Here is a 25888-nt window from a genome sequence, read left to right as displayed (position 1 = left end):
CTTGAAGCTGTTGTCCTGTGAGCTGCCTATCACGCAAGCTGTTGACTCCCAGAAACAATTGAAGGCTTTTTTTCTTTTAAACGATTTATATAAGGCCGAAAAAAATACATTGCTGGTCTCTGGTCAGACCAAAGTTCCAGAATTGATGCGGTGATGCGGTTTATTTGTCCCCCGTCGCACAGCGGAGTGAAAGGGGGACTATGGCTTTCCCCTCCGTCCGTGTGTCCGTCCGTCCATGCGTGTGTGCGTGCGTGTGTGCGTAAGCAAAGGACCGCATTCGAATTTGATGTGTGGGTGCAACCCACGTCAAAATCCAAGATGGCCGCCGCCATGTTTGTCTGATGCCATGTATGTCTGAACCTTGTAACCTGCATATCTTGAAAAATAAGCAACGTACCAACTTCTAATCTGGTGTGTGGGTGTACCTAGGCATAAGGAAGAACGCTATTGAAAATTGGGTCGCCACGTCAAAATCCAAGATGGCCGCCACCATATATATGTCTGAACCTTGTGAGCGAAATATCTTGAAAAATAAGCGAAGTACCAACTTCTAATCTGGTGTGTGGGTGTATCTAGGCACAAGCAAGAACGCTGTTTAAAATTGGGTCGCCACGTCAAAATCCAAGATGGCTGCCGCCATGTATGTCTGATGGCATGTATGTCTGAACCTTGTAACCTGCATATCTTGAAAAATAAGCGAAGTACCAACTTCTAATCTGGTGTGTGGGTGTATCTAGGCATAAGGAAGAACGCTATTGAAAATTGGGTCGCCACGTCAAAATCCAAGATGGCCGCCGCCATGTATGTCTGAACTTTGTGAGATGAATATCTTGAAAAATAAGCGAAGTACCAACTTCTAATTTGGTGTGTGGATGTATCTCGGCATACGGATGAACGCTATTGAAAATTGGGTAGCCACGTCAAAATCCAAGATGGCCGCCACCATATATATGTCTGAAACTTGTGAGATGAATATCTTGACAAATAAGCGAAGTACCAACTTCTAATTTGGTGTGTGGGTGTATCTCGCCATAACGAAGAAGGCTATTGAAAATTGGGTCGCCACGTCAAAATCCAAGATGGCCGCCACCATATATATGTCTAACCTTGTGAGCGAAATATCTTATCATAGCATGTTTTCTGCGTGTTCCACTTTGTCAACTCACATCACTTCCCCGACGGGGGACCTAGGTGTAACGCTTGTTTTATTTTATTTTTTTGAGAAGCCTGGATTGCACATATAGAGGTGTTTTTTGTGTCCTCATGCCTTGCGGTCCTCCTCATCTGCTGTGGCGCCGTCCAGAGAGAAATTAAAGAGGCAATGGGACTGGTAGGCCTTTTTTCTTAATAATGAACACAAGCTTGTTATTTTAAAATGTATTTATTCTGAAAATCATTAAGTTCTTCAAGCATATTATAGACTGCCATTTCGTTCTCGAGATCGCCTCGAAGTACCGTTAAACATTCCAATGCGTCGATCGCGTCAACACTGCGCATGCGCAAGTGGTCGAACAGGCCGATGGTCTCCCAAGATCTCTTCTCCCAGTCCACCAGATTATCACAGACACTTACAACTTCATGACAAACGAGATAGGATCCAGGCCTAACTAACGAGATCACCCGCAGCTCTCTAGGCCTTCTGGTTGCTTCACAAGAACCCGACAAATAACGTGGAAACACTGGCTTCAACCTGCCGTGGCATACATACGACTCATGAAGGTGGCCAAGGTCTCATTGACATCCGTAGCCAGATTATGGTCTTCCGGCTTCATATCGTCGCTGCTGGTTGAGTGCTGCTGCTCTAGCACAGAAAACTGGAATAAAATCTGTCAGGGTCATCTCGCGGTTCCTTCAAGGGATACTCACAACGTATCATAGTACCTGCGAGGAACTTGTACCTTCCCCCGAGGAAACAGCAGGTGACTTCCCTAAACTCCTTGTCTTCAGCCCACCAATTAATCTGTCCCCTGGCCTGAACAACCCTGATGATACTGCATTATCCCTCCCTTCCTTTCCAAAGAAAACTCTGCACAACGCGTATATAAAAATATGCAAAAAAACTTTATTCAATTTTATTTTTAAAAAAAAATTTGTATGCTAAAACATTTTCTGAGCACCCGAGGCTTCGATGGCGGGATTTTTTAAACCCCAATATCCCCCAACTGTCCCAATTGGCGAAGTTTTTTTTATCTCTTGCCGACTCCAAAGTATGTTGCAGATATTCTTATTCAATGGATACTTGTGCACTGGATTTTACCTTATAATGTTTTACTGAACCGTTTTTCTACTGCTAATTCTAATCTTTGCCCTTTCTGTGCATCCATTTAAACTTTACCACATATACAGTATACCTTGAATGTGGACGATTGCAACTTCTTTTTACCTTTCTCCAGGAACGCTTTGTGAAACTTGGTTCTGTGGAAGTGTAAATTTATGAAGCAAGCAACTTTTATGAGCCTCAACCCTTATTCCTAGTCTGCGGGTGTTTTTTTATGGTTTCCATGCAAACTTTGCGATCGCCCTGCAGTTGGCAAGTTATCTCCGGGACAGGCCCAGATTCTTAGTATAAGGCAATGGCAGATCGCATATTGCCATGGCGAAATCATTTTTTCTAACTGAAGGGAATATGTAATACAGATGGGATGTTTTTTCCAAATAATGTAAGGATGGACCGAGTTTGTCTTATTGGATAAAAGATATTGTTTTCTTTGTAAATAATTATATAATACAACTGATGCCATAATGTCTAACTAGGCAATCGCTAGATCATTAAGGTTGTATACCAATGTACTCGGTGAGCAAGCTTTCATTGTAAGTCTGAAACTAGGTAAGTGAAATGCAAAGTACTTGGTAATTATCTCAGAGTCAAACAATGAACGGATAATCCGCTCTGCGCTGAGATAATCCGCTCTGCGCTGAGATAATCCGCTCTGCGCTGAGATAATCCGCTCTGCGCTGACCGTTGTAAAGACAGTCAGCGGACGCTTTTTTTCTTTCTTACTTAGGAGTTTATTTAATAAATAGTTCTAATGAAATTGCCAGCGTTCTCAGGAAAATCTCTCAACAAGAACGATAATTAAACACTGAATCAAAATAGCTTATTAGTATTTAATAAGGGTTAACCTTTTGTGGGATTGCAGTAGGATTTGCAGATTGAGAAAGGATGGGATTGCCATAGCTATTGATTTTGAAGTTTTAACATGACTTATCAAAAAAACCCATGTTGCTAGTGTGTTAATTCGAATATGGTATAATAATTGACCCGCTGTAATTATTTGGTTGTGGCTAAGGATAATATTGTTTAAAAATGTGCTTTGAAATAGAGTAAGTGGCCTTTGTTCTTGTCGTGTCAAAAATGAGTAAAAAGATACACCCTCTTCACTGAGAATGACCTTCAGATGTTCTTGAAGGGAGACGGGGCTCCGAGGTGTTCTGCAGGAGACAATGGAAAGCAGAAAACCGCATTAAATCATTTTGGATGCAAACCTGCTCTCAGCGGGAAGCACCCTCCTCTTAAGATTCCTCCGATCCTTGTACCCTCCCACCCAAACTTTGCTCAACCAATCCTACTGCTCCCCTCCCCTCTCTTCACTCCTCCCCCCCCCCCCTCCACTTGCTCCTCCCACTTGAAATTGCATAAGAATCAGAAACTGATGTCCAGTTAGTAGGATTAGCACTGGGTCTGTAACATGTTGGTTTGCTGTACTTTGGATGTTTTACTTGGCTGGTCGATTCTGTATGTTTACACTGTATGTTAACTGTACTCTATGCATGCATGTGTTTGGTGTGGCATTCTTTTGTGAACTGTACCAGGATTTTCACTCTGGACTTTGATCTAAGATTTGTTGTAAATCTTCCTTGTGTGTTTTTGTGAATTGTACCATGCTCTCCTTGGTTTGATAAGGGTCATTGTTTTCTTGCTGTGTATTTCTTGAAGACAGAGAGTGTTATCCTCCTCGGGAATTAAAATTTGTGACTCTCTTCTGACATTGAATTTTTTGGTTCATCTATTACATACTACTGTTGGAAATTATCCCTAACAGTTCTCTCTTTATATTACAATGTTTTTATTTATGGTGTTTTAGGACCGTCTTCCCTTCTGAATGTGGCTTTAATGAACTTTTTAATTGGTCAGGCCAAGTTTGCAATTTACAAGTCCAGGAAGAAAAAAAAGAGAAACCTTTCTGGTTCTTCACATGATGTATTGCTCACCTTCAAGTGCAAGATTAAAACTGGAGTACCGGTTTTTAAAAAATGAACAAGAATTTAACATTGCTTAAAGAAAAATGGGTTTTTAATGATGTCATATGTGAACTTGATGACGATTTGTTGATAATTTCTCTTTGAGACCATTTTAGTTATTGTGTTTTCTCCCTGTGACTGTACATAACTGAGCCTTTTCACTTTTGTAATAAAAGGAAGAAACAGTCAGTCTGTCTGTCTCTGTCTCTGTCTCTCTCTCTCTCTCTCTCTCTCTCTCTCTCTCTCTCTCTCTCTCTCTCTCTCTCTCTCTCTCTCACTCTCTCTCTCTCTCTCTCTCTCTCTCTCTCTGTCTGTCTGTCTGTCTCTCCTCACTTAGTATTCCAATCAGTGAAGTACCGGGTGATGTTTGCCTCTAAATATGTGCTTCATTGTGGTAGTTCAACAGATGTACATTAGATCCTGGGTGGCGCCGGGTACATTTGATAGTGCTTAATATATAGAGCTACAAAAACGATTCTTCATATTGTTGGTTATTCATGTTTCCATCTTTTCTCCCCTTTGCAATCCTCGATCACCTTCATCGGCCTTCCCTTTTCAGTGCTTCACTTCGAGGTAAGATGGATTGTTTAATGGGGGTCGATGACATTGTCTTGAAACTGCATTTTTGTTTCCATTTAGACATTGGTAGTTTCTCTTTTGGAATAAATGCTTTCACCCCTTTGTCTGTCTGTCCATGATCAAGATATCTCAAAAATGTATGTTAATCCTGTTATTTTGCTCTTCTTTCTCCTGTTTTCTTAAGCCTGTCTGCGTTTGTCCACCTATCTGTCTATCTGGAAGTCGGCAAATATCATGCAAGAAGAATGAAACCATAAGACCCCATCAATGAGAGACCATGAAGCTTATTTTGGGAAAGCCACGTCCTGGAATCCATTATTGTGGCTGACGTCAAACATTTCCTCTTCACAAATAGCCTGAGCTCTTACCACCACTTTGGATTCGATCTAAGTCACTCAACTCTGCATATAGCGGCAGCAAGTGCTTATCTGCTGTTAGGGTTTTCAAAGTCGTCATATTTCCTGTTCGAAGGATGTCAGATGCAGAAACAAATGAGGAGTTGTGTTCCTACAGAAGCTTTTGGCTGTTTATTGGTAATCCAAATCTCGGAAAGCCGCCGAAGGATAAGACTTCCAAATGATAAAACTCGAAGAAACTGAACATCAAACCAAACAATATACAAAAGCATTCAATGGTGCCCATCTACAGAACGCAAATCGATACAAGGTGTGGTTTCATGAGAACATAAAACAAAGCAAGCATTACAATATATATATATATATATTTTTGTGTGTACAAGATCGAGGCTCGTGTAAGAGCTAACATTAATCACATAAAAACAAACTGACATAAAATAATATGATAAGGGGAGCAAGAGACAAGATGGGGAGAGAGACGGAAGCACACAAGTACAACATTAGAGAACAGGGAGATCTGGGGGAGGGAGAGGGCTTGGGGGGAAGGTGCGTGGGAGGTGGGGTGGGTGGGAGAGGTATAAAACACATGGACACTGCCAGGACTTCCAGGAAAGAAGTCGGAATTTCAAAAACGTGGATCTGGGGTGAAATTAGCGGGGGTAGAAAAGATCAAGGTTTTGGATGGGGGCAGATAAGAGATGGTGGTGAACAGCTGTTTTAAAGACATGGAGGGAGGAGTGTGGTTGAAGAGAGTGAGCGAGTTTGTTCTAGAGGTGGGAGAAAAGATGAATGAAAGAGCGAAGGTGAATAGAGAGTCTTGATTTTGGCAGTTTAACCATAAGAGGGTTGCTGGCAGATCTTGTGCAACCTGTAAGAATATTTGGGGGACTGAGCCCAGAGAGAGCTGGGGGAGCAAGGCAGGAGAGGAATCGGTAGAAGACAGAAAGACCACCAAACCTGCCTGCGGTGAGTAAGTGAAAGGCCCTCGGAGTTAGCTTCATTGCAGGAGATTCCAATGATTCTGAAAGATTTGGTTTCAACAGCATGAAGCCGATCTAGGTGTGAGGCAGGAGCACCAACAGTATTCCATTGAGCTGTGGATGAAAGCCTTGTATGTGGTGAGGAGCTCAGGTGTGCCAAGGAAGGACTTCGCACGACAGAGGATGCCCAGTCGGCGACTGGCTTTGGAGGCCAGCTTGGAAATGTGGTTTTCCCAGGAAAGATCATGGCAGATAATGAGACCCAAAAACTTGAGCGACAGAACTTCTTGGAGAGGATTGTTGAGAAAGTGGATGGGAGGGTTGTCCAGTCGGTCTTTTCGCAGAGACATAGTGAGAGTGTGAGATTTGTCTGGATTGAAAGACATGTTCCACTTGTTTGACCAGTTTGTAATCGTTCAATTAGTGACATAAAGAGATGTACGAACCAGTTTAGTCTTCTTGTCTCATTGGAAAGCACTTGTACGCAGGTAAGAATGCAGAACAGTGCTTAGCGAGCAGAACAGGCCTGTCCATGCCTGTGGCCTCTGCGCCCTAACTGTCTGGCGTGTGTAATTGTCTTCTTCTGTCTGCTGTCTCATCCTGCGCACTTCAGTATATAAAGGATACTGCCCATCATTACCTCATTTGCTGATTTGAAAGGCATCCAAATGAAAATTTTGTTGTTGTGTCCTTTGTGTAATTAAATGCAATAACGAAAACCAATTTTTTTTAGGCCCACTTGTGAAGCCCTCTGTTCGAAATGTCGATTCTGGTGTGTGGTTTGGCCGCCTTCGGCCTTTCGAGGTTCCATCCTATCATGGCCTCTGCTCTCGGACCTCTGCCTCCTCTATTAAAAGGCATGTGTCGAAAAGGCGGCACATGTATGACGATGACATGCCTTCTTGTCAAGAAAAGGAGAGGTGGGTGATAGTTGAATGACAAAGGTGGAGTTGGAATATTGAGAGATGTGCTCTAACCACATCACTTAACATTCTGAAATAATGGTAAATCCAAGTGTAATCACCAAGCGTTTGTTGACCACTCTTTGTTACCTCCGCCATCAAAGGTAGATGGAGGTAAGGTATCACCCATGTCCGTCTGTTTGTCTGTTTGTTTGTGAACAAAATATCTCAAAAACTTGTGGACGGATTTGGACGACATTTGGCAGAGATGTAGCGGATGTGACAAGGACGAAATGATTAGATGTTGGTGAAGATCCGGATTCAGACCCGGCTAGTAGAACTTTCAAAGTGATTCTTCACCATTGGGAGATCGGGCCAAAAACGATACATAGCAGGATATCTCAAAAAGTTGTGGACGGATTTGGACGAAACTTGGTGGAAGGGTTGGGTGTCTGATAGGGACAAATATATTCGATTTTGGTGAAGATCTGAATATGGATTCGGATATGAGAGTTATTTAATTTTAAAGTGATTCTTCACATTTAAATCATGACAAAATAATATTATCGGCTCGGACGTGCAGTCACGTATGGGGCCAAGTTTCCCCGATGCGACATGAATATTGATGACCTGATTTGAATAAAGTTGTGCTTCCTACGTTGGTAAAACTCATGCTTGCCACTTGGACATAGTGTGCTCTGGGCTGTCTGGAGAGTGGACACTTCCTTTAACCGAGGTGAATGGTATGTGATCCGGCGGGCCGAGGTCGTGAGCACTGGCACATGTACAGTTTACACGTACAAGTTGGACAATCCTGTAAATATAAGCAATAACATTCCAAACGGTGTGGTGTGCTTTGCAGATTTTTTTCGTACATCCCCGGCTGGAGGCGCATCTTATTTTATGTTCTTCTTGTGGTAGCAATGTGCTTCGTTATTCGGGGTAAGAATAACTATGATGCCCTTTTTTCAGTGCAAATTCCATCACTTATGCCACTTTCACCGTTTAAATGATTTACATTTAATGCATCTAATGCCAGTTTCACTTTCACTTTAACATATCGATAAATTCTCAAATAACATTCTCATTTTTGGATTTTTTCCCCAATTATGTTTCATGTATCAATACGAATTTTGAGGTCCATTTTAAATTATGCTTTGAATCGATTTGATTTGATATGACTGACTCACCCACCTGCCCCTCTCTCTCTCCCAATCTCCTTAACCACAATCCACATTGTTTTAATCAGCCTACAATTGCTGCGCAAACCGACGAAGAATGACATTGTTTCAGGTATTTACTTTTTCTCTGTTTTTGGATAGTATTTACTTTCCCTTTTTTCCCCCTTTTCCTAAAATCATGATGCGAAAGGAAGGAGCTTTTGTTTGGGACTTGTGATTTTACTTCCTTTCACTTTCTTATGAAAATTGTGTGCAGTTTTGGGTTTTACAAAAGGCAAAACTGGGCAATGGATCAGGAGATAAATACCTGTAATTCATGCAGTTGCATGCAGGTTTGCTTAGGCAGGGTGGCTATCGCTGGCATTCTGAGTTTAAAAAAACCAAGACGTTCTCAATAAATCTTTTCAAAAGCAATAATTTAAACACTGAATCAAATAAAGCTTTTAGTTTATTAGGGTTTTGATCAAAGTTAGTCTGCATTTAAGAAGGTGTACTAAAAGCGACCACGTGTATGATATTCCTTTTTGTAACGGCATATGCACAAGTTTATATTTTTTCCTTACACGACACAATATCCATCGGTTCTGTAATATATATATATATATATATATATATTGTTGCGGACGCGGTTAAAGATGTTATTTTGATCGAGCGGTGGTGTAACCGCGACCGAACAGTTATTCCCCGACTAATACCCGATTTGCCCCAAACTTTGGCCGGATCGCACCGCGGCTGCTCAATGAGGGAAAAGACTAAAACGACGAATGCAAAGAGGAAGACGAAGGCAAAGAAAGGTTTGGAAATACTACTAAATTTATTTACTATTTACACATATAAGTAGGAAGAAAGCAGTCACGTTTATTTACAACACATAAGACGCAGGTGACACAGTGCAAATACTAGCTTACCTACAGTCTTAATTAACCCAGGACAGAACAAACAAAAGACAGACTCACGCGGGGAATGACAGGAATGGCAGGAGGTGGATGGCTGGAGGTGAACGCTTGGTGGAGCCAACGCGGAGCTTGGTGGAGCTTTGGTGGAGGTGAACGCTTGGTGGAGGTGAACGCTTGGTGGAGCCAACGCGGAGCTTGGTGGAGCCTTGGTGGAGGTGAACGCTTGGTGGAGCCAACGCGGAGCTTGGTGGAGCCTTGGTGGAGGTGAACGCTTGGTGGAGCCAACGCGGCTGGTGGGGGGTTGGTGTGACGGGTTCTCTCTCCTTCCCTCACAAGCTTCAGGACTCTTTCTCTCTCTTTCTTAGTCCCACCCAGTTCAACAACTTCCTCTCTTGCTTAGTCCAACTCAAGGCCTTCCTGTCTTCTGATCTCCTCCCTCCTCGACTCTCTCCGGGGGCCTCTGCCTCGGGTTATATAAGCCCCACCCTTGACCCTTTGCGAACCTCCCCAAAACGTTCTCTCTCCGCCCTCTAAAGCCAACCCCTCGTTCTGGGTTGGTCGGCAAGGGCTGGTTCACTCCTCCCCTCTATGACGAGGTGGGGACCCGCCTTTCTTCCCCAACCCTGCCTCGTGGTCAATGGCGGATGAAGGGAAAACCGCCCAAAATGCAGTTGGCAATTGGAAGGGAGGTAATTGGCAATGGCACTCGAGGCCTGGCAAAGACGAAAGGGGAAATGGAAGTTTTGGGAGTGGGAATGAAGGGAATCTATCTCTTTCACTGGTGCAATGGAGTATTTCTATTAATGGGAGACACAGCCTTACCCTAAAACACAGAATAAGATATAACTATCGAACAGGGGTATTCTATGATTGGCTGACGTGTATGCTTGTGGACTAATTATGGGACGCCCTTTTGACCTTTACACAGCTCCGGAGGCAGGAGGCGCAGACTCAAGCAATATTCATCACCAATTTACCACAATACAACACAATAAAAAAAAATACAGTCCTCATATCCGCAACACTGCACCCTCCTCCTCTTAGGCACGTCCCGGGCCTACAACTTTTTATTTAGTGTGACACGTAGGTGTAGTTCCCTCTACTTTTAACCTGACCCTGAGTGCGACAGTTTTTAAAACATAAATAAATGTGTCCCGCTGCTCCATTGCACCCTGCCTAACAGACTTACGCCCACAGTTAACCGAATTGCGGAATGGTCTTCAAACTACACACTGATGGTGGGGAGCATTATTTACAATGACTCTGCTTTTATTTACAACACTAACCCAGGACCTGTAATTGTTCTTTCTGGGGGGGAGACAGTCTGCTCTGCATCAATGCACCATTAAAGCACCCAAAAACGCACCAATACATACCCAAGCACCAATCGGTGCAGTCACCATTGTTCAAGAAAATAAAACCAACAACCCCTAACCCTGCAGGTGATCTCTTGCTCTTCGGCTCCCTCTGCTGGCTATTATTATGTCTTCCAGTTGTTGTCATTCTCTCTCATTTTCTTACTGGCGGCCTATTTGCAATAAAGTGTGCCCAACGTGTCCATTTTATTTTCTTTATTTATGGCCCACAGGGCCGACTACGTGTGGTTCACCTGTGGGGCATCGGTGCCCTGTGGCCAAGGTCCGCCAGCAAGATTTCGGGCCCTCATGGCCGGTTCCAGCAGAGGGGCCATGCCCCAACCCATGGGGTCCATACGTGGTGCTCGGCCACAGGCATGTGGTCCATAATGTGGTGCATCGATGCAGACAGCTGGTTCTGGGAATTTCGGGCGCACAATGGCCGACCCACGCACGCTCCCCTCGGCGCCCAATGGCGCACAGGTCATGTGGGAGACAAAAGAGACAAATGAGCGAGGGGTAAGGTCACAAGGGTACACATCAATAAGGCAATGCAAGGCGGAATGCGTACGGAGAGCGAAGTGAGAAAGCTCGTCCCTACCGTACGTCACCCCCCTGTCACCTACACTACCCTTGCCCTTACCCCATATGTACAAAATCTACACATTACCAATCCGTCGCTACCGTCACATCTTCCCATATTTCCCCTATACCAAATTCGTCTCCACAATCCCTCTATCCAAAATTTGCCATCACCCAATTCGTCATCAATCCTCATAAAGAGGAAGAGATGGAACATCAAAGCACAATGTCACACCCACGTCATGATGCGTCTCACAATCCAAACATTTGCATCATAAAAAATAATCAAAACATGGCATGGTGTGGAGTACCTGTCACCTCAGGTGAGTGGATGCAGATGGTGCGAGGAGACTTCAATCCTAACTATCCTCTAAATGACTTTAACACACTTTACACTACCCGGGGTCTTTCCCTGCCAATCCATTGGCCAACTTACTCTATGGGTTCTAACAACCAATTCCCATTGACCAAACTGTGGTGCTTCTCAATTTGGGGTCTCACTCCCCCGATTCATCTCCCGGTGCCCTTGCACAATTTCTGGGCTGTGACGTGTAGCTCTCCCAGCAGGTCTACCCACCTGCACACCTCCACCACTGCAGTTGCCACCCGAGCTTACCTAGCTCCTCACCCTAACCTATCTAACTGGGGAAGGCCCCTCCTGGCTCTGTCACTCCTTGGTGCCCTCTGGCACTGGGCTACCCGGGTCTGTCCTCCAGATCCTCGGGCCCCATCCACAACAACTACCGGCTCCCCGAGCCCACCTGCGGCCTCACCTGGCCGACATCTTCACAGTGGTGGAGTGCCCAAACCAACTACACACACTAACAGGCTACACGCCCAGCCATTTCCACAACACTAATGCACCCATCCAAAGACCATTCTTTCACCCGCACCACAGATGCCAATATCCAACCACAATTTACCTATACCCTCTACCTAACAATTACACTACCCTTCCCGGGTATCCGTGATGGGGGTCCACTCTTACCCCATTCACACCTCCGCACCATCCGTTCCACTCCACAATTTCCATCATACTCACTCCACGACCATCCATTACAATACTCCATACCATTTATTCCATACACCCGTTCTCCATTCACCTGTCGTTGCACACCTGTGCAATCATACCTGGTGCCACCTGCACCCTCCTTTCTTCCTAGACCATTTGGTCATCACAATACACATCACCATCACTCAGTCCTACACTGCTCCATCCACCTGTCCAGTTGCACACCTGTGCAATCACACCTGTTCAATCACACCTGTTCAATCCTCATACACACGGCATCATCTCATCTACCTGTTACCCTGCTAACTTAGTGCTCCCCGTCTTCCCTTTAAACTAAGCACATACCACGTCATTATCATCCACACTAATCTACCTGCGTCCCCACTACAGGTATCCTTGTCACTAACTAATCTTAACGTTACCTAATGTCATCTTCTAGGTCCCTACACACAATATCCTAACCCACCCGGGCTAGTTTTCACTGCCATCACCCCATAAGCTAGTGCTCCTTTGCCCCCCCCCCTGTGAGGGATGACAGAGTTGCCATCCCACCACATGGGGGACGTTCCCACTATCATCCCCCCCAGTCCTCTGATGCTACGAGCCCCCGTCGCAAGAGGTACTGGGTCCTGCCTCGGCATCTAGAGCCGAGGCGATCCATGAGGGCGCCTGCTCGCCGGCATAAGGTCTTATCCGGTCGGCATGGACGATCCGAGGGGGGGCCCGTGGCCCCATTTTGATTTTAATGACCACGTCACAGATTTGCGACAGGACGACTCCCGGGCCTTGCCAGGGAGAGGTGAGTTTTGGGCACCTGCCCTTCCGCCTCCGGGGATTAAAGAACCAAATCTTCATCCCTGGAGCGTATTGACTCCCCTGGCTCCGGTCGTCGTACCTACGCTTCATCTTGGCCCCCGCCAGATGGAGCTGGTGGCGGGCGAAGGCATGGACCCGCTCCATGCCTTCCTCCAGGTGACGTGCCTAACCCTCCCTCGGCGGTGTATCCGTGGTGTCTGGCACGGGACCGCATAGCAAGTCGGCGGGAGCCCGTAACTCCCGCCCATACATAAGCAACGCTGGACTGCATGCGGTGGCCCCGTGCTGGCTAGTTCGGTAGGCCATCAACAGGTACGGGAGATGTTCTTCCCAGTCATCCTGATGGGTGGTGGTGAACAATGCCAGTTGTTGGATCAATGTTCGATTGAACCTTTCCACCATCCCGTCAGATTGTGGCCGCAAGGGCGTGGTCCTGGTTTTCCGAATTGACAGGAGTCTGCACACATCTTTTAACAATTGACTTTCAAAATTTCGACCCTGATCGGTGTGCAGCTCCTGTGGAATCCCATGCCGACATACAAATCCTTCTACGAAGGCCTGTGCTCTACCACCCCTGCTTCTTGGTTGGGGAGGGCATAGGCCTCCGGCCACTTGGTGAAATAGTCCATTACAACGAGGATATACTTATTACCTTGGCGGGTGCGGGGCAGCGGTCCTAGAATATCCATAGCCACCCGCTCAAGGGGGGCCCCCACCTGATGTAATTGGAGGGGGGCCCTCATCCTCCGTGCTGGTCCCTTTTTGGCAGAACAGGCGTCGCATCTCCGACCCAGTCCTGTATGTCGCGCCCCATATTCACCCAATAGAACCTCTGGCGGACCCGAGATATTGTCTTTGTCCTGCCCAAATGGCTGCCGGAGCGGGTACCATGCACCTGGTGTAAGATGACGTTCTTGAATTTGTCTGGGACGATCACCAGCCAGGAAGTTCTATCAGAGGGAACCTCCACCCACTTGCGATATAAGATGTTGCCTTTCAACTCCAGGGTCTGCCACTGAGCCCAATACGCCTTTGTTTCCGCCCCGAGGGGGGTGACCTCTTCCCCCTTTGGTCTTTGCCCCAATTTGACCCAATTGAACACCGGCCCCAGGACAGGATCCTCCTGCTGGGCCGTGCTCCATGCCAAATCTCCAAATTCCTCGTCCGCGGTTAGTGGCAAAATTGGCCCTCTCATCCGGGTTGCCCGGACGACGAGAATCGGGGCAGAATCGCCCAATTGCTCCCTCTCCTCGTGTCTCGCACAAAATTTGCAGTTTTCCCCCAGACAAGGACGCCGAGAGAGTGCGTCCGCATTACCATGGGCCTTCCCGGCCCTATGGGCCACATCAAAATCGTACTGCTGCAACTTTTCCAACCACCTTGCAATTTGGCCCTCAGGTTCCTTGAACCGTAGGAGCCATTGCAAGGAGGAATGGTCAGTTCTAACCAAAAATTTCCGCCCGTACAGGTACGGGTGGAAATGGTTCATGGCAGCCAGCATAGCCAATAACTCTTTGCGAGTGACACAATAATTTCGCTCGGGCCTACTTAAGGCCCGACTATAGTAACCAATCACTCTCTCCACGCCCTCCTGTGTCTGAGACAAAACTGCGCCCAATCCTTCCTGGCTCGCATCCGTGTCCAGGGTAAATGCCCCGTTGCTAGTGGGGTAAGCGAGAAGGGGTGCGGATGTTAGACACCCCTTCAATTTTTGGAAGGCCTCGTGGCACTCCCGTGTCCAATTAAATCGTTCCCCTTCTCCGTAAGCCGGTGGAGGGGACGGGCCAACTCCGCAATTTTTGCCACAAAGCGCCGGTAGTAGGAGCAGAGTCCTAAAAATCCCTGCACCTCTTTGATGGTACGTGGTGCGGGCCACTCCTCTACCGCTTTAATTTTGTCTGGGTCCGTTTTTACCCCCTCGCTGCCGATTACGTGACCTAGATAGGCCACCTCTCTTGCAAACAAAGTGCACTTACTCGGGTTCAGCTTTAACCCTGCCTGTCTGAGGCACCCGAACACCTGGTCCAAATTAGCTACTGCCTGGGGGAACGTTTTGGCATGTACTAGGACGTCATCCAGGTACACCAGGCATGATTGCCATGGCATGCCGCCTAGTACATGTTCCATCAATCTTTCAAAGGTGGCGGGGGCGTTACACAAACCAAACGGCATCACAGTAAACTGATACAGTCCCTTACCTGTGGAAAATGCCGTTTTCTCCTTCCCTGCCCTATCCATCTCCACCTGCCAATACCCACTCTTGAGGTCCAAAGTTGAGAACCAATTTGAGCCCGCAACGGCATCGAGGGTGTCATCAATCCTTGGCAGGGGATATGAGTCCTTGAGTGTCACGTTGTTTAGCTGGCGATAGTCCACGCAGAACCGCGTGGTCCCATCCTTCTTTTTGACCAGCACAACAGGTGACATCCAAGGACTTCCCGAGGGCTCCATCACGCCTGCGTCGAGCATTTTTTCAACCTGCTCGTCAGCTTCCGCCCTCTTGCTCCAAGGGAGCCGTCGGGCGGCCTGACGAATAGGCCGGGCCTCACCGGTGTGGATCTGATGTTTCACCAGGCCCGTACGTCCAATATCCTCGGTGGACAAGGAGAAGAGGTCCAAATGGGACCCAACCAGTTTGTGTAAGGCCTCCCTCTGGGTACCTGCCAACTCTACACTACTACGATTTACCATCTCGCAAATGGGATCGGGCCAATTCCTAGAACTTATTGAAGGCTCCCCCTGGGGCCGGCTCGGCTGGATGTTCTCGCTCCTCACTGACGCGACTTCTCTAACTGGGGTGCAGCCAGCTATCTCCGTGCCCCTTACTATAGCGCGTGGTTCTGTGCTAATATTAATTACTCGGACGGCCACTACCGGCCCGTCCGTTTTTACAAGGGTGCGGCCCACGATTAAACCAGGTATGGATCGTGCTGCCACCGGTTCGACCAGGCCGCAGGATTCCTGCCATGTCGGGCGGGCTGACCATCGGGCCGGCGTCACGGCCTCAGGAGCCTCCAGCTCCACCCTCTCGGCCGTGCTCACCCCCTCCAATGGTAGCTCCTCCACCCCCCATTGCAGGATCCCCCGGCCCAAGTCGATTTTACAACCGCCGGCAGTCAACAAATCCAACCCTATTAAGCACGGGTCGCACACCTCCGCCACCCAAACCTCTATCTCTTGCTTTACCGATCCCAACTTGAGGGTCACAAAACCACGCCCTATGATCAGAGCCGTTGCCCCGGTAGCCAGCTGCAATCTATGATTTTCCAGACGCTGGATTTTACCCCAGCCGTCTGCACTCGAATTAAGGACCACGGGGCTGATGATCGTGGCGCTGGCTCCCGTGTCCACCACGGCGTCTACCCCCACGCCGGCAATTTTGCACCGAATTGTTAAACTACCCGTTCCAATTTGGCCACAATGAATGACCTGTCGCGTCAACGAGGGCTTCTCCCCATCCCCTACTGCCGAACACCGCCCTGCATGCCCGGCACGTTCTAGTTTCCCGGGCCCTGGCGGGGGGGGGGGGGGGGGGGGGGGTGTCTGAGGTCGGCTAGGCCGATCGATACGGGGCGGAGTTGAGGGCATCGGTTGGCGGGGAACGTCCCGGCGCGGAGCTCGACACTCCCACGCACGGTGACCCATCCGAGCACAATTATAGCACCTCACCTGGTAAGGTGCTTGCCTCCGGTATTCCAAATTCCCTCCCCCTGTAGGTCCGAATTGGGGTACTCTGTCGGGGACTACCGGGGGCCACCACTGGAGCCGCCTGCCATGGTCCAGGTCCCGCTAGATGCCGATCCACCAGCCTCCGAACCATGCTCTCCAGGTCAGGGCCCCCGTCGGGGGCGGGCCCCACCTGACGCACCGCCACTGCATGGCGCTCGCCTCCCCGGGCCAGGGGCCTCGCTGCTTCCCAACGGGCTGCAGCGTCGGCCGCCTGACTCATGGTCTGCGGGCGCCACATGGCGAGCTGTTGTCGGAGCTCCAGATCCGGAAGGGCCTGAATAAAGTGATCCAGCGCCAGGCTTTCCTGGGAACTCGCTGCCATGTCCGCGTGTGCAATCCCTACTGCGCGGCGAATATCGTGAGCAAGTTCCCCGATGGTCTCCTGGGGCTTGCGTTTACGCTGTGCAAGTTGAGCTTTAACAAGCTCGCTTTGCTGCTCAATACCGAAACGGTTAATTAAAGCCGCACGGAGAGCTGGCAGGGTGAGAGCACCCGGTGGTAAAGCTGTCAGCACCTCCGCCGCCGCACCGCGCAGTGCCCCTACCAGGTGTACTCCACCTTCGTCCGGATTCCAACCGTTGCCTTTACACACGTACTCAAACTGCGCCAGGTACGCCCTCAAATCACTCTTGCCGTCATACGGCGCGAGTGGGACTTTGTGGGCGCCCGAAGGTCGGACCCCGCGCGTCACTCCCTGCGGGATCAACGCGTGACCAAACCGCTCGGGCTCCCACAGTACGCTATTCCCGCGGGGCTCCCGCGCGTCCCCCGTTCCTCCAAACACTACCCCCCGTGGTGTCGATGCCTGGGTCGCCCTGCCGCAACCCACTACCCACTCCATACCCGCACATTCTTGCTCACCAGCACCCCCCTCACTCCCCATAGCCAGACCTCCTTGTACACCTCCTCTTTCCACACACTCCGGACCAGTCACACACCTCACCATTGGTCCCTCACGAACACCCGGGTCTAAATCAACCCCCAAGCCGACTGAAGCTCCCCTCACATCATATACATTTCCGAATATATCGCCACTCACCTTGACACCTCGTCTCCGCACCTCCTCTGCCACCTGCAAACTCTTTATTTGGTTAGTGAGCACCTCATCACGATTCGAGCACAGACCTTGTACCAATTCCATCACCTCCTCCTTTATTTCCTTTTTAGTTTCCCTTCGTCTCTTCTTAATTTCACTCACCCCTTCTTCCACCTCCTCTAATTTTTCCTTTACTTCCTTCATCTCCCGGTGCGCCCCCTCTATCTCTTCCTCTAACGCCACTTTAACCGTTTCTATGTGCGTCCTCACCTCTCGGTCCTTCGTCTCCATTACTTCTGTCACCTCTTCCAACTTCTTCGTCAACCCCTCATGTACCATCTGACATTCCTTCTGTGTCGCTATCAATTCGTTCTTAATGTCTTTTTGTGTCGCTTTTAACCCCCCGATTATTGCCGTGTTCTTTTCCACTTGGTCCACTAGTTCCTTTTGTCCCACTGTCAGCTGTTCTACTCCCTTCGTCAGACCCTCTATTCTCCCCTGTAACCTCGCCGTATTATTCCTCACCTCTTTCTCCATACGCTTTTCGCCTCGCTTTACCTCCTCACGTACCCCCGAGACCTCCTCACTTACACCTCGTCGTATCTCCTCCTTCATCTCCTCCATCTGGTTCCCCATCTGTTCGATTTCCCGGGCGGATTGCTCCCCTATTTCCCGCAATTTGTCTTCCATCCTATTTTCTAACCCCATTAACCCATTTTTCACCCCCTCTAACTGATTCTCCTGGGCAGCCATTCTATTTTCCACCCCCGTTAACCCATTCTTTACCTCTTTTATCCCGTTGTCTAACCCCTCAAATTTAGCTTCTAGCCGTTCCCCCATTTCTCCCATTTTGCCCCCCATTTCGCCCATTTTGCCCCCCATTGCCCCCATTTGCTCACTCTGAGCCTTTATTTGCTCACTCTGAGCATCCATCCGGTTCCCCATTTGCTCACTCTGAGCATCCATCCGGTTCCCCATTTGCTCACTCTGAGCATCCATCCGGTTCCCCATTTTGGCTTCTAGCCTGTCCATAAGGGCTCCCATTTGTAACACAAACAGGTCCGAATCCCCCAGCAGCGCTGCTACGGTCACGGGCGCGGCTAGATTTGGTGCCGCTGTAACCGCGTGTGCAAAGGCGCCATTTTGCGCGCCTGAAACCTCGTGCGCGAGAGCGCCATTTTGCGCGTCTGATACCCCCTCAACCACATCCTCCATATACATTTCCCCGAGGTCCTGGGTCGATTCCACCCCGTCTATCTCTAGCTCACCCACCGGCATCCGATCGCCTTGACCAGCCATGGCGCGATTTCAAAATTCGGGTTTTTGTAAAACAACACAAATTTCCAGCAGCTTGTAATTTTGAGCGCGTTAAGCGCGCTTCGGGTCCGTATCTCACTCCCCGACACCAATTGTTGCGGACGCGGTTAAAGATGTTATTTTGACCGAGCGGTGGTGTAACCGCGGCCGAACAGTTATTCCCCGACTAATACCCGATTTGCCCCAAACTTTGGCCGGATCGTACCGCGGCTGCTCAATGAGGGAAAAGACTAAAATGACGAATGCAAAGAGGAAGACGAAGGCAAAGAAAGGTTTGGAAATACGACTAAATTTATTTACTATTTACACATATAAGTAGGAAGAAAGCAGTCACGTTTATTTACAACACATAAGACGCAGGTGACACAGTGCAAATACTAGCTTACCTACAGTCTTAATTAACCCAGGACAGAACAAACAAAAGACAGACTCACGCGGGGAATGACAGGAATGGCAGGAGGTGGATGGCTGGAGGTGAACGCTTGGTGGAGCCAACGCGGAGCTTGGTGGAGCTTTGGTGGAGGTGAACGCTTGGTGGAGCCAACGCGGAGCTTGGTGGAGCCTTGGTGGAGGTGACCGCTTGGTGGAGCCAACACGGAGCTTGGTGGAGCCTTGGTGGAGGTGAACGCTTGGTGGAGCCAACGCGGCTGGTGGGGGGTTGGTGTGACGGGTTCTCTCTCCTTCCCTCACAAGCTTCAGGACTCTTTCTCTCTCTTTCTTAGTCCCACCCAGTCCAACAACTTCCTCTCTTGCTTAGTCCAACTCAAGGCCTTCCTGTCTTCTGATCTCCTCCCTCCTCGACTCTCTCCGGGGGCCTCTGCCTCGGGTTATATAAGCCCCACCCTTGACCCTTTGCGAACCTCCCCAAAACGTTCTCTCTCCGCCCTCTAAAGCCAACCCCTCGTTCTGGGTTGGTCGGCAAGGGCTGGTTCACTCCTCCCCTCTATGACGAGGTGGGGACCCGCCTTTCTTCCCCAACCCTGCCTCGTGGTCAATGGCGGATGAAGGGAAAACCGCCCAAAATGCAGTTGGCAATTGGAAGGGAGGTAATTGGCAATGGCACTCGAGGCCTGGCAAAGACGAAAGGGGAAATGGAAGTTTTGGGAGTGGGAATGAAGGGAATCTATCTCTTTCACTGGTGCAATGGAGTATTTCTATTAATGGGAGACACAGCCTTACCCTAAAACACAGAATAAGATATAGCTATCGAACAGGGGTATTCTATGATTGGCTGACGTGTATGCTTGTGGATTAATTATGGGACGCCCTTTTGACCTTTACACAGCTCCGGAGGCAGGAGGCGCAGACTCAAGCAATATTCATCACCAATTTACCACAATACAACACAATCAAAAAAAATACAGTCCTCATATCCGCAACAATATATATATGTATGTATATATATATATATATATATATATATATATATATATATATATATATATATATATATATATATATATATATATATATATATATATATATATATATATATATATATATATACATACATACATATACATCAGTCACTATGCGACCTTCATATCATCAGTGGAGAACCGCCAGCAAGGTGTCCCATACAGCTGCTGCTGCACCTTGCTGGGAGCGATAAGCACCGCCTGCCACACGGTAACGTTATTTCTGGTATCCACTCCATTACAGATACCATTATTAGTAACTCCCAACCGCAACCAGGTTGACTCCATATGATGAGTAGATACCAGAGATAACGTTACCGTGTGGCAGGCGGTGCTTATCGCTCCCAGCAAGGTGCAGCAGCAGCTGTATGGGACACCTTGCTGGCGGTTCTCCACTGATGATATGAAGGTCGCATAGTGACTGATATAAAAACCGAAAGGTTCACAGAGTTACAAGTGTATGGAAGCCTCACTGCGTTGCCCTGATGAAGCCCCAACAAGGGCGAAACCAGGTCGGTAACTGTGAGTTTTGCATGCACTTGTGACAGTATCTGGATTTATAATCCGTAATGACGCACTGCTAGATGGTTCCTCTGGAGCTTTGCAGGCAATGCGGACATGCATGGCGATGACGTCATGTTGTCCGCTCATTAGGTTGGAGAACCAGATTACAGATACCATTATATATATATATGTATATATATATATATATATATATATATATATATATACAGACTTGGCATTTAATATGGAATTTTTTTTTTTTCTTGACTTGGGTTTACTTTCTTAACTCAGCATATCAATCTGGTGAGTTTCTTTTACACTTTGGTGATTTCTTTGTTAAAAGAACCATGTCACTGATTGTCTGTCGCAGCAAGAAGTCAACAACAGGATTATATCACAGGTGGCGTGGCAAAATGTACGGACAGGTGCATTTGATGATTGGCTTCACAGTCGGGTATACAAGGGTTGTTGCGTTCTGTATTAGTGGAAAACAACTGCTGCACGTCTCCAAAGGTTATTGCCGCTTCCTCTGGAGATGGTCCGTCAACTCGACAATGCTGTTTGTCATGGAGTGGTGGGTTTACGAAATTACGGCATGAAACAGCATGCTATTGCTCGGCAGTATGGCATCACTCAAGGTCAGGTGTCAAAGATCCTGAAACGAAATGCTCAGAGGGGTGTCCCTACTCCAATACCGAGGCCAGGACGTCCCCGCAGAACCACAAGGAGGGATGATCGCCAGCTGCAACGGTGAGTCCACAATGGCCGTACCAAGTCAGCTAATCGGTTTGGGGCTGAGTGGCAGCAACTGGCAAATGTGCCTGTATCCAGAAGGCTATTCAACCAATGACTGGTTCAAGCATGCCATCGTGCCAGGCGTCCCCTGAGAAAGCCACGCCTGACCAGACAACACTGCCAGCGCCGATTGCAGTGGGCCAGAGAGCACCGTCAATGGCAGCCAGAACACTGGAATCACGTGATCTTCAGTGACGAGTCTAGATTTCTGGTCTATCGTCAAGATGGCCGCGTCCGAGTGCGCAGACAAGTGCATGAAGCCTACAACAAAGATTGTATAGTGCCAAGAGTCCAAGTTGGAGGCGGTGGGGTGACCGTTTGGGCTGCTTTTCATGCAGGGGGCAAAACTGACCTGGTTGTTCTGAATGGAAACCTGAACCAGTTCAAGTACAGGGCCATTCTGGAAGAAACATTGCTTCCATTTGCTCGTGCAGCCTTTCGAGGAAACCTTGGATTCCAAGATGACAATGCATGGCCTCATCGTGCTCGCATGATCCAACACTTTCTTGCTGACCGTGGTGTAGAGCATATGGAGTGGCCTGCCACGTCCCCGGATATGAATCCGATAGAGAACTTTTGGGCAGAATTAACGCGTCAAATCGACCACTTGGACCAGCAGCCGACCTCTGTGCGTGAATTGCAGCAGGCTATTGTCAATGCATGGCAAGCGATTCCTGTCCAAACCTTGGCAAATCTCGTGAACAGCATGCCTCAACGTGTACGTGCTCTCCTGAATGCTCGTGGGGGTTACACGAAGTACTGAACTGTAATTTTACTGTCCGTAATCCCAGTCGTAATTTAACTTTTGTTTTTGTTAAAAAAAAATTGGGCTAATGTGCAAAATAAAGAGATACTTCTGGAAAACGTACAGAAGTTTAACACAGTACTGTCCATGAATTGAGTTCGATATCAGTTTACATCACTTTCAATGATCAATTTATTTGTTTCGAAATGTCGAATGTGGTTTTTGTTTCTTTTAAAGGTCACATTAACAAAATCTAGAATAATTTCAACATAATTCCAATGAACTTTTGGCTCTAAGACATCTTGAAAAGTAAGTTCACCCCCACACAAAAAAATTCCATATTAAATGCCAAGTCTGTAAATTTGTAAGTTTCATGAAATACTGTTTTATTATTGTCAACTTGACAAATTTCAGTCTTCGGACATCATTGAGTTAGGAAGCTGATATTTTGACACGACAATGACCAAATGATTTGACTGTAAAGGCTATTTTTGATTTATTGATTGATCAATTAATCGATTAATTATTTAATTCTTCTATTAATGCCTTAATTAATTATTTTTTTTAATGATTTCAGTCTAATGATGTTTAATGATGACAGTTTAATTTCACTTTAATGATGACAGTGTTTAATGATTTCAATAAACCAAAATGATGATGATGATGATTCACCAAAATCGATTCGTCCTCGTCACACACCCAACTTGTCCACCAAGTTTCGTCTGAATTCGTCCATAACTTGTTTTTTGAGACATCCTGCTGTATATCGGATTGAGCCCCATCACTCAATGGTGAAGAATCATTTTAAAAATTCTCAGATTCGGATCCGGATCTTCACGAAAATCGAATCATTTTGTCCGAATCCGTTCACAACCTTTTGTGATATTCTGTTCACAGACAGACAGACAAACACACAGACAGACAGACAGACAGTGGTGAAAACACAACCTCCGTCCAAATTCGGTGGCAGAGGTAACAATTCTGTAATTAAACCAATAACATTTCAAACTGTGTGGTTTGCATTGCAGAAACTTATTGAGGCGTACTCTGGAATTGATAACCATCCATGGTACTGTCCTCGGTAGCATTTTGCTTCAAGGAAAGATTTATTGATGGAAGGGACCATGCATCGACACAGGTAAGTAGAACTCTATTACTTTGTTGAATTTAAGTCCCACTTTTTACACCATTTTGACAGTTTCATTAACTGGTGAACTTATTTATCTGAAAATGTGCATTTTAATATCAATGCCACAATTATTTCATCAATGAGATTTTTTCAAATGAAATAAGATTAAAGTGTTTCAAATGAAAACTTTGCTGCATATTTCAAAATGAACACAATGTATTTACTTCTGATAACATGTGAATGCACGTGCGTGCACACCCACACACACACATATACACAAACACACACACAGACCCACACACACATACATCCACACACACACACATATATATATACAGGCAGGATTACATAGCTTAGTCCGTGTAGGGATCTGGGCTCGGCGGCTCCGCCGCATTCCGTGCTTCAACTTCTCCGGACTCCTAATAATGAGGGTGGGACCACTTGTCACAGTAGTCACGGGAATAGCGGTCTCCCTCTCGGCCGCTACCCTGATAATCATTCTTTCGGGAGATGCCGTAACTCTGGGAGCCTCCATAGTAATATCGGCTGGGCCACCACCAAAACTACCGTCAAGTTGTCCTCTTCTGTAGACCCCTCGACGCCTACGAAATGCATTCCCTACTGTTATGGTCCGACCCTCCAAATCCTTGCCATTCCAATTCTTCTCTGCCTCTTTGGCGTCCTTTGTGCTTGCAAGCGTGACAAAGCCGAACCCTCTTGACTGTTGCGTTTCCCTGTCTTTTACCAACCGCACTTCCACAAGTGGTCCATATTTGTTGAAGACAGAGGTCAGAACTTCTTCCTTTGTTTTGAAGTTCAGTCCCCCTACAAATAACTTGGTACTTTTGTCGCTATCCCTAACTGGTGTGGTGTTATTTTCCCTGCTGGGCTCTTTACCAACCCACGGGTTACCATAAACTTGACCACCGGCCAAATCATTCCCGATAACCACAGATACTCCCTCTACAGGAAGCGTGGCTTGTAAACCGACGGTGACCGGTCCTGACACCAAATCGGACTCCAAATGGATGACATGAAGTGGAGCACTAACACAGCCACCAATCCCCTGTAAACGAACACTATCCCCAGTTGCCGTCTCCTCGGACCATGGCAAGATGCCTTCAAGCATGAAAGATTGATGTGCTCCTGTGTCCCTCAATATCCTAACCGGTCTCCGGTTAGTCGAGGCTCCATTCAGTGACGCAAACCCCTCGGAAATAAATGGTCAGTAACCCTTTTGAGGGCGATTTCTCACAATGGCCATCGCATTTGGAGTCGTACTAGTTGAACTCCGCTCCTGATTTTCCTTTCCCAGAGCATAACAGTTGGACATCCAGTGTCCATGTTTATGGCAAAAAGTGCAAGTCGGCCCGGAGGAGAACCTCGTGGTCTGCCAAGGCATGGGGGCGCGGTCTGCCTCGAGTCCCCCGGACGAAAGGTCTGTCTTGGAACCGCAGTCTTCTGATTTCTAGAAGTCGGGGTGTCAAAGTGGACCTCATTTTCATCCCGAGGCCACCCCCATGGATTTTCATTCTCCGCCCCTGATGAACCATAGCTCCCCTGGCTAGACCTGGGCGAGAAGTTCAGTTTGTGGAACCCCATCCTGTGTGTTAAGGCATAGTCATCTGCCATGGTGGCTGCCTCATACAACTTTGGTACTTTCCTTTCCTCCAGATGTATTTTAATGTCCTCGTGGACACACTGTTGGAATTCCTCCACCAAGATCAATTGTCGCAATAGTTCGAAGTCTTTCCCCACTCCTTTTGAATCACACCACCTATCAAACGTGGTTTCCTTCACTATGGCCAATTCCACATGGGTCTCACTCTCCCTCCTCCTGGCATTCTGGAATTTTTGCCAGTAAGCTTCCGGGACCAATTCATAAGCTTTGAGAATGTGTTTCTTCAATATCTCGTAATCTGCACATTGGTCAATCGGTAAAGCCGAATAAATCTCTTGAGCTTTACCCACCAGAACACTTTGCACTAGTATGGACCAGTATTCCTCAGGCCAGTTTAACTGTCGAGCCACTTTCTCAAAGTGTGGAAAAAACCTGGCTACCTCCTTTTCATTGAAGGGTGGGACCAGCCTCACATGTCTGCCAACATCCCAGGTGTCGAACCAGTCAGCAGGGATGGTACCTCTCCCCATCCTCTCATTAACTCCATCTCCTTGCCTTTAATTTCCTGCTGACGTGCCAATTCACGGTCCTTTAACTCCCTTTCGGCTCTTCTCTCCTCTGCTTCGAGTTCTCTTGCAGCTCTCCTTTCCTCTGCTTTTTTGTCTTCTAACCTTTCCTGGAGTTCTCTTTCCA

At 47.6% G+C, this 25888-nt stretch overlaps 1 protein-coding gene across 1 annotated transcript in view; it reads left to right on the top strand.

Moving 5' to 3' along the window:
- The first annotated feature begins 1027 nt into the window (after positions 1–1027).
- Positions 1028–25888, top strand: part of LOC144889476 (uncharacterized) — a 33354-nt gene continuing 8493 nt past the window's right edge. The window contains exons 1-5 of the mRNA XM_078769710.1: positions 1028–4815; positions 6891–7077; positions 7922–8001; positions 8309–8352; positions 23474–23583. Of these exons, the coding sequence (XP_078625836.1) occupies positions 4740–4815; positions 6891–7077; positions 7922–8001; positions 8309–8352; positions 23474–23530 (444 nt within the window). The 5' untranslated portion in view covers positions 1028–4739 and the 3' untranslated portion in view covers positions 23531–23583. The remainder of the gene's footprint in view (positions 4816–6890; positions 7078–7921; positions 8002–8308; positions 8353–23473; positions 23584–25888) is intronic.

The sequence above is a fragment of the Myxine glutinosa genome, chromosome 1 (assembly GCF_964187855.1).
Source record: "Myxine glutinosa chromosome 1, kmMyxGlut1.1, whole genome shotgun sequence".
Taxonomy (NCBI): Eukaryota; Metazoa; Chordata; class Myxini; order Myxiniformes; family Myxinidae; genus Myxine; species Myxine glutinosa.
Note: the sequence above shows the minus strand (reverse complement) of the source record. Positions and strands in the feature narration are given on the sequence as shown.